This window comes from Nicotiana sylvestris, chromosome 4 (genome assembly GCF_000393655.2).
Source record: "Nicotiana sylvestris chromosome 4, ASM39365v2, whole genome shotgun sequence".
NCBI classification, from domain to species: Eukaryota; Viridiplantae; Streptophyta; class Magnoliopsida; order Solanales; family Solanaceae; genus Nicotiana; species Nicotiana sylvestris.
In genome coordinates, this window is record NC_091060.1 from 25,155,265 (window position 1) to 25,172,326 (window position 17,062).

Sequence of the window (17,062 nt, forward strand, 5' to 3'; positions counted from 1 at the left end):
CCTCAACAACCAGACCATTTACTTCATGTGTTACATATGTTGTCTCGCCCATCAAAAATGCAAAATAATACTAGCGAAACCACGAATGGTAGCACCCGAAAGGAATGTTGTAATAAAAGTTTTTTGGGGAAATTTATTCAAAAAGAAATGCCCGACGAAGTTAGTGGTTGGGAATGCTGCCAAATTCCAAGTGCAACTGAACTTTATGAAGCTGGAGTCAATTTCAAAAAAATAGGAGCTTTGGGAGAGGATATTAAGGATAAAACAACTTTATTTGATATCGAGTTTAAACATGGATTGTTTGAAATCCCTTGTTTTGCAGTTGAAGATACATTGGAACCTTTCTTGAGAAATATGATAGCTTATGAGCAGCACTCGTCTAGGTTACATCTTAAATATTATACGGATTATGGTTGGATAATGAGTCAACTTATTGTCTCACATAAAGATGTGAATCTTCTTCGCCAAAACGGAATCATATTTAACGAGATAGGAGATGACAAACAAGTGGCTACCATCTTCAACAAACTGACACAAGGGGTCACTACTTCTATTGACTTCTACTGCAGTGAAGAATGCAGCAAAATAATTCAACATTGTGAAAACCCATGGAATCAAATGATGGCAAAATTGAGGCACAATTACTTTCAGAGTCCTTGGGCTGGAGCTTCAACTGTTGCAGCAATCGTGCTCCTCTTACTCACAGTTACACAGACAGTTCTATCTCTCATAAGTGCTCTTAAGTAATAAGAAAAAGGGCAGCCCAATGTACAAAGTATCCCGTATTCACGCAGGGTCCAGCAAAGGGCTGCGCCCCAAAAGGTGTGACCGTAGACAGCCTACTCTAATAAGTGTTCTGAAATAGTTGCTTTAATTGATTGTATTCTTTAGTAGATTGGTTTTGTTATCCTTCCAGTCTGGTTTTCCTTACTATTATTTGTGTTTTTGACGGTTTTAATATTGTAGCCAATCCAAGTTGCATAATATAAATGTGAGAAACGTGCTCCATCTTTAATAAATGGAACATTTTATTTTCTGGCAATGAAATGATTCAATTTATCAAGTTAGAAAGTCAAGAAATTATTGCATGTGAAGAACTGAATGCGTACATTCCTTCATATGTACGGTTTAAATTGTATATAGGTCTTTGTTAGTGTATATATCTCTTTTACCATATTAGCCTAGGAATTATTGTATACTACCCTCCTAAGTAAGGGTACGCTTGTCCTCTATACTTATATACTTTGCTATAAATATAATGGTATAACCCTAGGGAACAACCATGGGGCATTATTCTATCATAGTACACTTGTTCTATATTAATTTTTCGGATTAACTACCACTTTAATCAACCAGCTGACAAATCAGGTCTTATGTTTTAAGCATCCAGGTCTTACGTGAATGGACATGCATGCTAAATATGTCAATTAGGATCTTCATTCACCTTAGTGAAAAATGACAACCCTGTATATTATTCGACTAATAAAGTAGTAGTAGTAGCCTACATTATACTGCAATAATATTGTATTCATACACATCTGAGCTAAATGACTACAGCTTCGTTGCTGCTAAGTTATTTATTGAATAATTCTTTTTCCAGTGATTGTCTAATGGCTGTCAGACGTTTAGAAGAGTACTAATGAGTCAGTAAAATGGTAATGTGGTATTATGTTTCTACTCAAAGTCTGGATAAGCAACTACTACTACTTAGGGGTTATTTTCATGAATGATCACTCAATTTTACATTATTGCATTAAAGTCAATAAACTATTTTTTTTTAATAAAAACTCATTTAACTTATCAAGCTATCATTTAAACTAAAAAGTCATTAAACTTTACCTAAGCATCACATAAAAACTAGTAATGTCAAAATTATAAAATAGTGTTAATCACCAGTCTACTACTAAAAACTAGTAATGTGAAAGACAACTGTTTCCTTTGCAACCAAAGCCAAGTTTTGTGATAGTTTCGTCATTATATTGAAAACTCATAATGTTAAAAAGCAGTTAATCTGTTGTAAGCAGAGCCTGTTCATATAATAAGATAGTGTCACCACCCATTACAAATAAAAAGTTTTATGTGAAAGGCAACCAGATCCTGTTATGCATTGATAAAACATGGTGACAAAATCTGAGTAGAGATCTAGACTAAATCACAATTGCATGCAATGAAGAAGAAGATCATAGCTGAGAGAATGAGAGAAATGAAGAAGAAGATGAATTCTGTTACACTCCAAAACTAACTCGGTCAGGGCAGAACATATGCCTTCATACAAATTCCCTCACACGAGTCACGTGTGTGATAAGGGTAAAAAGACTAAAATACCCCCATTAACTAACATAACTACCAAGTCTTTAATACACAGTTATCATATACTATATATAAATTATACTTATATTATACATTCGCTAGCTATTTTTAGTTTAAGAGATTAGATGGGCAAGTATTTAAGTTAATACTTGTTGAAAATTTGATATGTGAAAGGCAGCTAGTGCAATGCAATTGGGGCATTTGTATCTATATCCGCTTTTTGGGTCACGTTTTAACTTGTGCCCGCTTTGCAAAAAAAATTGCAAGTATACCCACTTTTTCGCGGTACTTCAGCATACGGGGCTGAAGTAGCAAAGGCAATCACGCAAAACTTCAGCATTCTAGTAGTCGGGCCTGAAGTAGACCAAGTGTGCTGAAGTTTTTGTTTGTAATTGCTGAACTTAAGCATTCTAGTGCTGAAGTTTTGTTCTCTATTTGATGAACTTGTTTTTGTTTGTAATTGTTGAACTTAAGCATTCTAGTGCTGAAGTTTTGTTCTCTATTTGCTGAACTTAAGCATTTAGTGTTGAAATTTTTTTGTCATGGATAAGCTTTTTCAAAAACTTCAGCAGAAGATGCTGAAGTTATTTAGTTCATTTATAAAAACTTCAGCACGAAATAAGCTGAAGTTTTTTTGTCGTGGATAAGCTTTTTCAAAAACTTCAGCAGAGATGCTGAAGTTATTTAGTTCGTTTGTAGAAATTTCAGCTTATTTAGTACTGAAATTTTTATAAAAAATGAAAGTTTTAAGACAATTCAAGAAAATTCAGCCTTTGATTTTGGCTTTCTGTATGACCATCTATTTGATCGTGAGGATGACGTGGATGGTCATGATGAGGAGAAAGAGAACGATGATGCTGTATTGAAGTATTTGGAAATAAGAACACATCATTCTCTTGCTAAAGAAGATGGAGGCGACCCCACAGTAGTTGCTGATGTAGATTCAGAAACCTGTGCTATTTGCCAATCTGAATATGAAGATGAAGAAAGTATAGGGAAACTTCCTAGTAGAACTGCTCCTGCAATTATGTCAATCATGTTAATTCTATTAGGAGTTGATGCTTCACTTTTGTATAAATTAATTGGACATAAAAGACTTTAATTTTTTGAGTACTACAAGAAGAAGAAAAAAAGGCGATGATTTGACATAAAAGAGAATTAAGACTTTACCAGACAAAAGGAGAAGAGCAAGAAAAGCAACTCGGTGAATAGCCAATTACTATATTTATGAATATTTGTATTACTGTATATTCGTAGCAGCAACAACAACAGGAGGAGGAAGAGGAGGGCTGAAGTTATTTAAAAAGTGGGTACAAGTTAAAACTTTTTAAAAAATGGTATAGGTTAAATGGGGGCGACCAAATAAGACGCCCCGTGTAATTTTTACAATGCAATTAGAGCCGGTTCATGTAATAAAATAGCGACACCACTCGGCTATTTTTTTCTATTAGAAACTAATAATGTGAAAGGCAGTTGGTCCATTGACTTTATAATGATAATATACTTAGTATGAAATGATGTGATGTCAATTATTTCAACTTGACAATCCAATTATGCACCTCTCTTCATTGACTGGATGAATAGTCAAATCTGCACGTACTATTATGCCAAACTCATTTTCTGATCAAAATTCCTCTCCATCTTTAGACATTATCGATAGTCAACTTCCGCTTAATTTATTATATGCAAAAGTTATTTTATAATCAACCCACCTTCCCATCAATAGGCAATTGGGAGGAGCTTTAAAGGCATAAGTTTGAGGTTATTTGCAAAAGTTACGTTTGCAGTAGGCAAAATGCTCTTAATGATATTTTGAATCCTAATCTCATTCCTCTTATTCTTCAGGATCACAAACAAGGAAAAAAGAAGAAGCCAAACCAAAGAGGTAACTTTATGCATTTCTCAATATTCTATGCTTCGCACAAAAAATTGTTGGGCTAAACCATCTCAAAGACATAGTCATTGTTTACTTTTTCTAGCCATATGTATAGATTATACATCGATTATACACGATTATAGACATACTGAACATAAATTATATATATATATATTATACCTTTGGCGGCTATTTTTAGTTTAAGCGATTAAGTAGACGGCAAATCGGGTTATCTTTTAACATCATGTAATAATATCCGTTTGAGTCAAACTCATATCATTTTCTACAAAAGGCCTCATACATTAAAAGTATCCTTACACCTTACACTGTTTTAGGCCAAGCTCCCTCTGTTTTTATGTTGAAGTCATAACCCCCCATAAGGTGGGATGATCTAAAATGAAGATAACATGTATGATCCAAATTGAAATGAAAATGTAATTTTGAGATATGGAAAAAGATAGTGTACACCAACTTCCTTTTTCCATTGATGTCCAAACTCTTGATTTAGCTCTTTCACATTAGTAAATTTTAAATTTTAAAATCTTGTGATCAACCAGGAAGCTTTGTAGATAAATTTTAGTGTGTACTATTATAATTTTTAAATATTTCTTTTCATCAACGTGTAGTAACAACGAATATGAATTGAGAAAAAGAGTTTGATACAGTACCGTTGATTAAAAATTCTCTCTCTTTGTTGTTGAATTACAGTTTGAAGAAAATTACCTAATTGGAGGAATGGCAGACCATATTGAGATTGTCACGATAGATGATCAAGTTCCACTACTACTCCATCAAACTCCTCTAATTATTGATGCTGAAAAGGATGGGGTATGTGTGTGTCTCTCTCTCTCAATCCCCAATAGATCATCGAATTCTAATACTTGACAAACTCCTCTTAATGATAAGCTTCAAAGGATGAGGTCTCTCCCTCTCTGTATCTCTCTCACACACACATGCACAAAGCAATACTTAAATTCACGAGAAAGAAAAATGAGGTTTGTTTGTTGTTTTGGACGATAGAGAACGAGGTAAGAAAATGATAAATTAAAGTAAGAATAGAGATCACTTCACCATTATTAAGGGAACATATTTGGTAGCAAGGAACATATTTTCTTGGAAAATAAGGAAAACCGCTTAGACAATTTTTTTTAGAAGGTAACATATTGTATATTAATATAAAGACTACACAAAAACTGTGCAGTCACCCATAATTAAATAGGAGAGGAAAAAGACTCCTTATCCTTGGTCTTCTGAGGTATTATCACTAATAGCCCGCGCCGGAAACTATTTACATCTAGTAGCAGAAAAAAGTGTATAAAATTTATATAATTTTTGTATATAACATACATAATGTATATATATACAAAAAATATACAAATTTTATATATTTTTCGGCTATTATTTTTACAGCGGCTATACAGTGTCATTTTTCCAATCTAAAATATATAGACTCATGTTCTTCTAAAAGTTTTCATTTACACCAAAAGTAGAACAACAGTAGACACTTCATTTTCATCTTCTGGACATGATTATACTTGTCTTCAAAACATCTCTGGTTTCTCTCTTTTCAAATTGTCCACCAGATGCAAGTAGGGACAATCGTTCATCTCTCCTTCTGATTGGAGAAATTACCATCTCTATTCCAGCATGCAAGAACTTCAGGACTTCTTCTTAGCATAGTCCACATAATACCCCCTTAAGTTGATAAAAATTCTCCATAGTTGAGCAGTCAACCTGCAGTGTAAAAAATGATGACTAATAGTCTGCCTCCTCTCCACATAAGTAGCATTTAGAGCATAATTGATATCCTCTCTTGACTAGGTTGTCCTGTGTCAACATTGCCTCTTTTGCCAACAACCGAGTAAAGCAAGCAACTTTATGAGAAATTTTAACTTTCCAAATCAGTTTCCATGGCCAACAACCAACCTAATTCATGGAAAGGTTGAATTCCTTATAAGCTGATCTAACAGAGAACTTCTCAATTTTATTTCTTTGCCAATTTATACGGTCTTCAGAGTTTGAAATTCCTTTGAATTGTTCAATAACATTGTAGAACTCTGTTAGCCTGCCAATCTCCCAGTCATTTAATAATCTTCTGTAAATAAAATTCCACCCTTGTATATTCCATACCTCTCCAATTGTTGCTTCTTGTTGCTGATTGAGGATGTAGATGTCAGGAAACATTTGACTCAAAGATCCTTGCCCTAACTAATTATCCTTCCAAAAGGATATCTCCATCCCATTTCCTCCACTGAAATTTGTTTTGTTCATGAATTTAGGCCATAGATTCCTGATGCATTTCCATAGACTAACCCCATAAGGCCCATTCACTGATTTGGTTGTCCATTTACCATCCATACCATACTTCTCCCTAATCACCTCTTTCCATAAGGATTGTTCTTCTTCAGCAAATCTTCATAACCACTTCATCATCAAGGTTTGATTCTGAGTTCTCAAGTTCTTTATTCTCAACCCCCCTTCCTTCTTGTTGATTGTAAGAGAGTTCCATTTGACTAAATGTATTTTCTTCTTGTCACAGTTCCCTTCCCACAAGAAGTTCCTTCTTAAAGCATCTATTCTCTTCACTATATTTACGGGAATAGGAAACAAGGACATCGTGTAAGTAGGCATAGCATCCAACACAGAGTTACTCAGAGTTAATCTACCCCCCATTGATAGGTACTGACTCTTCTAGTTAGTCAACTTCTTTTCACATTTCTCTATAACACCATTCCATATCCCTTTCGATTTGCTCTTTGCCTCCAATGGCATTCCCAGATAGCCTGTAGGCAGCTCCCCTATTTTACCTCCCAAGAATTCTAGACAAGTATTGCAGCTCACTAACAATATTAACTGGATACATAAAACTTTTGTTCCAGTTAATATGTAATCCAGATGTACCTTCAAACAAGACAAAAAATGCCATTAACAAGACAATATTGACTTACTATTTTCTGCTCACTGCTCAGTATTTGGTTACAGGTTCGAGCTGTAGAAACAGCCTCTTGCAGAAATGCAGGGTAAGGCTGCGTACAATAGACCCTTGTGGTCTGACCCTTTCCGAACCCCGCACATAGCAGGAGCTTAGTGTACCGGGCTACCCTTTGCCCTTTTTGCTCAGTATTTGATTAGTTTAATTTTTTTATTTTGAAAATTTTCTGTCTTTTTTCTGAATTAAGAAAGGGAAAATCTTCCGTCTTTAGAGTTTTGTTTTGTCTGATCGTTATATAGTGACAATTTATGTGGGGGAAAAAATGTGACTCTTTTCCACTAATTACAGATAAAAGAATGGGAGAAAGTGGATAATTTAATTGAGATTAAGGAAAGAGATGGTCAAGGTCGACCAGGTTGGCAAACAAACAAATCTACAAATCAAATCTTAGATGAAATATATGAGGACATGGAAAATTTGGCTATCAAATCCACCACCATATTCAAAGTAAATGTGGCGTTACGTGAATCAAATCCAGATGCTTATACACCAAAGATGATCTCCATTGGTCCTTACCATAAAAAATATCAAGAACTTCACTCAATGGAAAAGTACAAACTGTTATACCTACGACGGTTTCTCCGGCGGAAAGAGGGGCTTGACGTGGAAAGTTGCATCAAAGAATTGGAGGAACTGAAAGATAAAGCACTAATGTGTTATGATGAAATAGAGGACCTTATTGATGGTGACCACAACACTGGTCAATTTTTGAAAATGTTGTTATTTGATGGCTGTTTTTTGGTTGAGTATATTCGAGAGCGCTGTGGAATAAAGCCAATAGGAGAAGACATGATTATACCTGGAGGTTGCCTAGATAATCAAGTAAGTCGTGACTTGTTGTTACTAGAAAATCAACTTCCTTTCTTTGTCCTTACCAAACTTCATGACATGACAAAAGAAGAAACCGATGAATTACCATTTACAAAAATGGTTAAGTGGATCTTTTTTCATGATTTACCGAAGCTGACCCCTGCATCCTTTAATGAGACTATAAGTAATGCCGTAGAAATTAAGCATTTACTTCAAGTAATACACATGTCATGTCACCCTTCAGAGATGAAAACTAATAACCTAACTGGGAACATTAGCAAGGAAGCAGAACATTCCAGGAAAAGCTTATGCTGTAATCTTTTGCAAATAATTAGGTCGAAAGAAATGCCAAGAGATAAGGACAAGCTGACATGGCAAGACAACATGCCAAACGCTACAGAGCTTCACGAAGCTGGAGTTGGATTTTCAAAAGTTGGAAATATTTATACTTGCTTGGCGAAAGACAACCTTGGAGATAGCACAAGTTTATTTGACATTAGATTTGAGAATGGATTGATGACAATTCCTTGTTTTAAAGTCAGCGATAATACAGAGACCGTCCTCAGAAATTTTATAGCTTACGAGCAACAGTCACCAAATATAGATCCTAAATATTTCAGTGAATTTGCAGTTTTCATGGATCATCTTATCGACTCAGAAAAAGATGTCACATTGCTTCGCGTAAAAGGAATCATCGCCAACGACATAGGAGATGACAAAGAAGTGGCTAATTTATTTAATAAAATTGGGAAGGGGGTCGGTATTTCATCAGACTTCCATTACAAAGAAGTATGCGGAAAAGTACTGCAACATTGTGAACAACCATGGAACAGAATGAAGGCAAGTTTGAGGCGCAATTATTTTCATAGTCCGTGGGCAGGAGTTTCAACTGTGGCGGCCGTCATCCTCCTCTTACTCACAGTTACACAGACAGTTTTATCTTTCATAAGTGTTCTTAAGTAGTCGATTTAATTTTATCCTATGGTTGTTTGGTTTTGTTAATCTTTCCAGAATGGTTTTCCTCACTACTGTTTGTGCTATGATGTGCTTAATATTGTATCCCATCTAGTAATGTATTATAGATAGCATCTAAAGTCAGAGTCTGAAGAAGCCATCACTGACTTACATTCATGTAGTCACTGGAGACAACTTCAATTTCTAGTTCATGGGATTCTTAAATCATCGAAGTATCTTCTTCCCTTTTCTTCCTTTTTCGTCTTTTCTTGAGCCGAGCGTCTATCGAAAACAGTCTCTCTATCTCATCGGGTAGGGTAAGGTCTGGTACGCTCTACCCTCCCCAGACCCAGGGGCGGAGGCACAAACCTACCTACGGGTTTGGCCGAACCCAATAACTTTTGCTCAAACAGTTTATTTGACGTTTTGAATTCATGAAATATGTATAAATATTAAATCTAGAACCCAATCATTAACACTTGAAGTCATGGTCCCAAAATTCAGAACCCTTAAGGTTGAAATCCTTACTCCGCCTCTACCTAGTCCAGACCTCTACTTGTGTGGGATTATACTCTGGGAAATTGTTGTTGCAATTAATCTCTGAAACTAAACACCAGCATATACTATGAGTAATCCTCCAACTTTGCAACTCATCATCAGCCGTACAAATTAAATAGAGGTGGAGTGAAAAATGAAGAACCAAACAAGATATTCATCTGAATTATAAGAGCTTAGGTAGATGATAAGCAAGCTAGTAAATGTAAATGCAACTACATGACTGACATTCAAATTTCTTCAAGAGTCAAGTGCCTGCAAGACTCTGCTTCCAATAATACATATCTTTAACTTAAAGTAGAAAATGCAAGATAAACATCAAAATCATGAATTAAGAGAAGTCTTCTTTCAACTGACTAACAAAAGTTTGCAAAGACCTAAGCTACAAGACAAATTTCTGCACTTGCTAAGTCTCTGGAACTAGGAATTTCTCGTGTCTAGCTAGTGGAATACACCATTGCTCTCCTGTGTAAGGAAGGATTGCTAGAATGATGTATGATAAGAGTATGCATCTGTTCAAACCTTAGGATTTAGTTATTGGATTCTTTTAAGATGAGCAATGATGCACAAATTTTCTGGACAAGTAGGTAAGTTTAATTGTTGCAAAATGTGCTAATCCTAAAACTAACTTAATGGTGCATGAGTCTACCATTAAATGCCAGCTGCATTTAATGAAGAACTAAAATGCCTCTATATGAGTATGCATTGATAAGTTCAGCTGCTGCCAACTACCAATTCTAGAAGCCCACCATTGTTGAAGCCACCAACCCATTCTAGAAGCCACCATTGTTGAAGCCTCCATTGTTGAATGAAGAATTCAACCACCAACCACCTTCTTTAAGGCTATAAATAGAGCCTTATGTTTTACACAGAAACATCAATCCAGAGAGATTGAAATACAATCCAGGAAGAGATTGTGAGAACAAAAAGAGAGTTTGGTGAGGTTTTTTGTAGAGAGAAATTCTTGGTGTAAATTCTCTATAATTCTATTCTTGTGAAATAGAGTTGTTTTTCCTCCCAAATAATCTTCATATTGATCCGAGAATCACAACAAGCGGTATCAGAGCCTTCGATTCTGTGTTCATCGAGAAATATCGGAACACTGAAAATTTCAACCCGGATTTACGTTTTTCGAAAACGTGATCTTCGGTGTGTTTTGATCATTTCATTAGATTCCTTGCGTCGATACGAATTCAACGCAATTTTACGGAGGCCAAACAAAGCTAAAACGAAGAAGTTATGGCAATTTTTTTTCTTCTGCCCAAGGAAGAAGATGATGAATAGTAACTGCCCAGTCAGCGCCACATCAGCATCCAGTCAGCGCCACATCAGCATCCAGTCAGCGCCACGTCAGCATCCAGTCATCGCCACATCAACATCCAGTCATCGCCACGTCAGCATCCAGTCATCATAAATTTTTAGAAATTTATGAAATAACCCCTGAAGTTACTGAAATTATAAATCTGCCCCACAAGTTCAGTATATTTTCGATTTAACCCCAAAAGTTTGGTGTAAATTTTGAAAATTTTCTGGAGGCCCTATTTTGACCCAAGAAGAGTCAATCCTACCATTTTTCACCATTCCGGACGTGTTGGTGAGTTCCGTTTGGTGAGATTCTGCTCCAAAATTTTGACCAAGCCATTTTAAAGACATAATGGAAGAGTCATCATCATCTGGAGCTATGATAAAGCTTACTGCCACAAATTACACATTGTGGAGACCTCGGATGGAAGATCTCCTCAGTTGTAAAGATTTGTTTGATCCCATAGAAGCAAAGGGTAGGAACCCCGATTCCACCAAAGAAGCAGAGTGGAAGAAATTAAACAGAAAAACTATCGGTCAAATTCGACAATGGATTGACGATAGCGTTTTTCATCATGTTGCACAAGAGACAGATGCGTATGCCCTCTGGGTGAAGTTAGAAGGGATGTATCAAGCCAAGACCGCTAGGAACAAAGCCTTGTTGATGAGGCGTTTGGTAAATTTGAAGTTAAAGCACGGAACTTCAGTTGCCGAGCATACCAGTGAGTTTCAGAGCTTGATAAATCAATTATCGTCTGTTGACATGCCGCTCGGGGATGAGATGCAAGCCCTACTACTTCTTAGTTCTCTTCCTGATAGTTGGGAGACGCTGGTAGTCTCTCTCAGTAATTCAGCTCCTAGTGGAAATCTGACCATGTCTATGGTTAAAGATGCCTTATTTAATGAAGAAGCCAGAAGAAAGGACATCGATCATGGTGAGTCGCATGCCCTTATTACAGAAAGAGGGAGACAACAAGAAAGAAGTCAAGATAAGAGGAGAGGCAGAAGCAAGAGTAGGGGAAAATCCACGGATGGTAGGAAGTCATCATATGCGTGCTACCACTGTGGAATAAAGGGCCATTTAAAGAAGAACTGCAGAAAATTGCATAAGGAGAAGGAGCAGTTGAAGCAAAAGGATGGAGATGCATTAGTCACTACCCACGGAGAGGTAGCCATTTGTTCCATCCAAGAAGAGGCATGCCTTCACGTCTCAAGTCAAGAAGAAAACGAATGGGTGGTAGATACTGCAGCATCATACCATGCCACATCCCGAAAAGATTTCTTCACAACATACAAAGCAGGAGACTTTGGAGTAGTGAAGATGGGGAACACTTCTTCCTGTGAGATAGTTGGAATTGGTGATATCAAAATACAAACAAATATCGGGAGTACAATGATATTGAAGGATGTCCGTCATGTGCCAGAACTTCGTCTAAACCTAATATCAGGTATAAGCTCTTGACAAACAGGGCTATGAAAGTTATTTCGGAAAAGGCACATGGAAATTGCTGAAAGGGGTTATGATTCTCGCTCGAGGACATATTTGTGGCAACTTATATAAAACTCATGTGAAGGTATGTTCAGACAGCCTCAATGTTATGGAAAAAGAGGCGTCTCAAAACCTGTGGCACCAGAGACTCGGTCACATGAGTGAAAAGGGGATATCAATTCTAACGAAAAAGCAGCTTATCAGAATGGACAAGAATGCTGCTTTAGACCCTTGTAATCATTGCTTATTCGGAAAGCAACATAGAGTCTCTTTTACATTTTCTTCAACCAGAAAATCAGAGTTACTCAGTCTGGTACACTCTGATATTTGTGGTCCCATGGAGGAGAAGTCACTTGGCGGCAATAGGTATTTTCTGACTTTCATTGATGATGCTTCTCGAAAGGTGTGGGTGTACTTCTTAAAGACAAAGGACCAGGCTTTTGATTATTTCAAGATATTTCATGCCATGGTAGAGCGTGAAACGGGAAAGAAATTAAAATGCCTTCGCTCAGATAATGGAGGCGGGTATACTTCCAAGGAGTTCGATTCCTATTGCAAGAGACAAGGGATTCGACATGAAAAGACGGTCCCACGCACCCCACAACACAATGGAGTAGCCGAGAGAATGAACCGGACAATTATGGAAAGAGTCAGAAGTATGATCAGTATGGCAAAGTTGCCTAAGCCATTCTGGGGAGAAGCTGTTCGCGCCGCTTGCTACCTAATCAACCGGTCACCATCAGCCCCGTTGAATTTTGAGGTTCCAGAGAAAATATGGTCGGGTAAGAATCCCTCATATTCTCACTTAAGGGTATTCGGTTGTTTAGCACATGCACATGTATCCAAGGAGCTCAGGAAGAAGCTTGATGGTAGAACTATACCATGTATCTTCATAGGCTATGGAGATGAAGAATTTGGGTATAGATTATGGGATCCAATACAGAAGACGGTGATCAGAAGTAGGGATGTTGTATTCCACGAAAACCAGATAATTGAAGACATTGAAAAGCCCACAATATCTTATGAAAGAGGTTCCAGTGCCCAAAAGGTTGGTCCAGATCCACTACCATTGCAGTTTGACACAAATAGCATGGGGGAGCATGAAGCAGTACCAAAAGCAGAACAGGAGGATGTTTGGCAGGGGAGGCACAAACCCCTCAGGAAACTACAGAACCATCACAGGGGAACGATGATGGTACACATCTTGAAGCTAATAATCAACAACCTCGTCGATCTGAACGAGGTCAGATTCCATCAACTCGATACCCAGAAACCGAGTATATTCTACTTTCTGAAGATGGAGAACCAGAGAGTTTCCATGAAGCTATATCTCATACGGATAAAGAAAAATGGCTGCAAGCAATGACCGAAGAGATGAACTCTTTACAGAAAAACAACACTTATGAGATTGTGAAACTTCCACAAGGAAAGAAGGTACTGAAGAGTAAATGGGTATTCAAGCTGAAGAAAGATGGCAGCGGAAAGGTGGTGAAGCACAAAGCCCGGTTAGTAGTCAAAGGATTCCTACAGAAAAAGGGAATTGACTTTGATGAAATATTTTCACCAGTTGTAAAATTGACTTCAATCCGCATCATCCTTGGATTGGTAGCCAGTTTGAATTTGGAGCTTGAACAAATGGATGTCAAGACAGCATTTCTTCATGGTGATCTAAATGAAGAAATCTATATGGAGCAGCCGGAAGGTTTTGAGGTTTCAGGAAAAGAAAACCTCGTCTATAAGCTTACGAAAAGTTTATATGGCCTAAAGCAAGCACCGAGGCAGTGGTACAAAAGGTTTGACTCATTTATGGTAAGTCAAGGATATAAAAGGACTGCTGCAGATCAGTGTGTTTACATTCAGAGATTTTCGGATGGCAATTTTGTTGTACTTCTACTTTATGTAGACGACATGTTGATCGTCGGACAAGATGCAACAAAAATTAGACAGTTGAAGAAAGAACTCTCTAAGTCCTTTGAAATGAAAGACTTAGGTCCAGCTCAACATATTTTGGGATTGCAGATAACTCGAGATAGGAGAAACAAGAAGTTATGGCTATCTCAAGAAAATTACATTGAACGGGTGATCAAACGGTTCAATATGAGTAATGCCAAACCGGTAGGTGTCCCTTTGGCAAATCACTTCAAGTTGAGCAAGAGTTTGTGCCCCTCATCCAAGAAAGAGATTGAGGAGATGTCTACAATTCCATATTCTTCAGCAGTTGGAAGCCTGATGTATGCCATGGTTTGCACGAGGCCAGATATCGCACATGCGGTAGGTGTGGTAAGTCGTTTTCTTTCTAACCCTGGAAAGAAACATTGGGAGGCAGTTAAGTGGATTTTCAGGTATCTTAAAGGTACTTCAAAATCAAGTCTGTGCTTTGGGGGAGCTGATCCAGTCTTGGAAGGCTATACAGATTCAGATATGGCCGGAGATCCTGATGGAAGAAAATCAACCTCAGGATATGTTTATACTTTTGCAGGGGGAGCTGTGTCATGGCAGTCAAGATTGCAGAAGTGTGTTGCACTATCCACAACTGAAGCAGAGTATATTGCTGTAGCGGAAGCTGGAAAAGAAATGTTGTGGCTAAAGCGGTTTCTCCAAGAACTAGGGATAAATCAAACAGAGTATAAGATACATTGTGATAGTCAAAGTGCAATTGATTTAAGCAAAAACTCAATGTATCATTCTCGGACAAAGCACATCGACATTCGCTATCACTGGATACGCGAGGTGATGAATCAACAACTGTTGAAACTAGTGAAGATCCATACGAAGGAGAATCCAGCAGACATGTTAACAAAGGTGGTCACTCAAGAAAAGTTAGAGCTGTGCAGAGACATAGTTGGAATAACTTTCAAATAGTAGCTGCGTTGGAATGCAGCTGAAGGGGGAGAATTGATAAGTTCAGCTGCTGCCAACTACCAATTCTAGAAGCCCACCATTGTTGAAGCCACCAACCCATTCTAGAAGCCACCATTGTTGAAGCCTCCATTGTTGAATGAAGAATTCAACCACCAACCACCTTCTTTAAGGCTATAAATAGAGCCTTATGTTTTACACAGAAACATCAATCCAGAGAGATTGAAATACAATCCAGGAAGAGATTGTGAGAACAAAAAGAGAGTTTGGTGAGGTTTTTTGTAGAGAGAAATTCTTGGTGTAAATTCTCTATAATTCTATTCTTGTGAAATAGAGTTGTTTTTCCTCCCAAATAATCTTCATATTGATCCGAGAATCACAACATGCATCTCTATTTCAATGCATGTCAAATCATGCTAACCTTTTCCATTGATCAATTAGTTTACATATGTACTGTGAATACACGTTCAAGAAAAGAAAAATAAATGATGAAGTGGAATTGACACATCACAAATGATCAAATATAAAACCTTTAAGTTTTCCAAGGGTTGACCAGAATCAATAAATGGCTTACCAAACCGACCATTTACACTTCAAATTGAGATCAATGTAAGCTTGACAAGATAAAAGAACGCAATGAATATGGTAACCAAGAAAAGCTATATATAGAACATACCTCAGTAAATTTGAAATTGAGGTATAGATATAGAACATACCTGGAAATTTTTGAAATTGAGGCATGATTGATTGATTGATCCATTTGTTTCTCTCAAAATGAAAGGACTATTCTCTTCCTCTATTCGCATCGACTACCTTTGAAGACCCACAATCATCCCTCTCCAATTCTCCATTTTTTCCTCATTGAGACATTCTCACAGACACTTCACCAGCACTGCCATGTGAACGAACTGCCATCATCCGGAAGCTCATCTCCATCAATTCATAATACAAGAGCACTTCATCTCTTCAGACTTCCCATCCACAAGACCAATTCATAGGTCCAGTCGTATCTCATCTCAACTACCATTAACCCAATTTCTTCTCTGTTTTTGTATTTCATGATTTTAGAGAGAAGAACGCAAGCAAAAACATGATAGGATTAGAAAAGAAAGAATGGAGGAGGAAAAAATAAAAATTACATGGATTTTCCACGAGTGCATGTTATACCTAACATATTTGTATCACATTGTTAAATTCTTTATTGTATAACGACGAAAAGCCTTAGGCCCAAATTTAGGGGGGCCATTTTTTTAAAATAATAGGTTCCTATGTATTTAAAAAATAATATTTAGTATTTTTAATACAAAATTAGAGTTTTTAATATAAAGGAAAGAAATTTTTTTAGATATATAAATAAAATAATACTTTGACTTACTTAAAAAATCTGTAGATGAATAGTTTTCATAACTTTTAGTTTTTCATTTTTCACTCCATTAAAAAAATCTGCTCTTTCCTTAATTTATCCAAGTTAATCTTTCTTTCTTTTCAATTTCTTCATATTTCAGAAAACCCTACATGTTTTTCGTGTTTCTCTTTTATATTCTTACTCACTTCTTTCTCCAAGATTTCATTACTCACCTTCTTTCTCCAAGATTTCACTATTTCAAATGTTCAACAATACTTTTAAGCTTCCAATAGTTCTATACTTTTATTTGTTTTGTAAAATCTTATCTAGAAACAATAATATCTCAAGAAAGATTAGATAGGTTGGCTATATTATCAATCGGGCATGAATTATTAGAAAAATCGATTACAAAAAAAATTATTAACAACTTTATATCTCAAAAAGTTAGAAGAATAGACTTCAAATAAAAACGTATCTTATAACTTTCTTTTAAAAATTTGGGTCTTATATTAAACTGTGGCTTTAGGCCCTATGTGTGCTTGAGCCGCCCCTAACCTTATCTCTACCTTA

General features: G+C 36.7%; 2 protein-coding genes and 1 long non-coding RNA gene across 3 annotated transcripts in view; 2 read left to right on the top strand and 1 right to left on the bottom strand.

Moving 5' to 3' along the window:
• The window catches only part of LOC104220722 (UPF0481 protein At3g47200-like), a 2,642-nt gene extending 1,623 nt beyond the window's left edge, over nucleotides 1-1,019 (top strand). The window contains exon 3 of the mRNA XM_070171565.1: nucleotides 1-1,019. This exon is cut by the window's left edge and continues 636 nt beyond it. Coding sequence (XP_070027666.1) covers nucleotides 1-747 — 747 coding nt within the window. The 3' untranslated portion in view covers nucleotides 748-1,019.
• Nucleotides 1,020-4,100: 3,081 nt separating this feature from the next.
• On the top strand, nucleotides 4,101-9,069 carry LOC104220721 (UPF0481 protein At3g47200-like). The gene is made up of 3 exons (XM_009771638.2): nucleotides 4,101-4,195; nucleotides 4,895-5,014; nucleotides 7,467-9,069. The coding sequence occupies exons 2-3, from the start codon at nucleotides 4,922-4,924 to the stop codon at nucleotides 8,949-8,951; spliced, it is 1,578 nt and encodes a 525-aa protein (XP_009769940.1). The 5' UTR covers nucleotides 4,101-4,195; nucleotides 4,895-4,921; the 3' UTR covers nucleotides 8,952-9,069.
• LOC138889131 (uncharacterized) lies at nucleotides 6,709-16,299 on the bottom strand. Its single transcript, XR_011406714.1, has 2 exons — nucleotides 15,864-16,299; nucleotides 6,709-7,087 (listed from the first exon to the last, which is right to left on the bottom strand). It is a non-coding gene; the product is annotated as an uncharacterized lncRNA (long non-coding RNA).
• Between the last annotated feature and the right edge of the window lie 763 nt (nucleotides 16,300-17,062).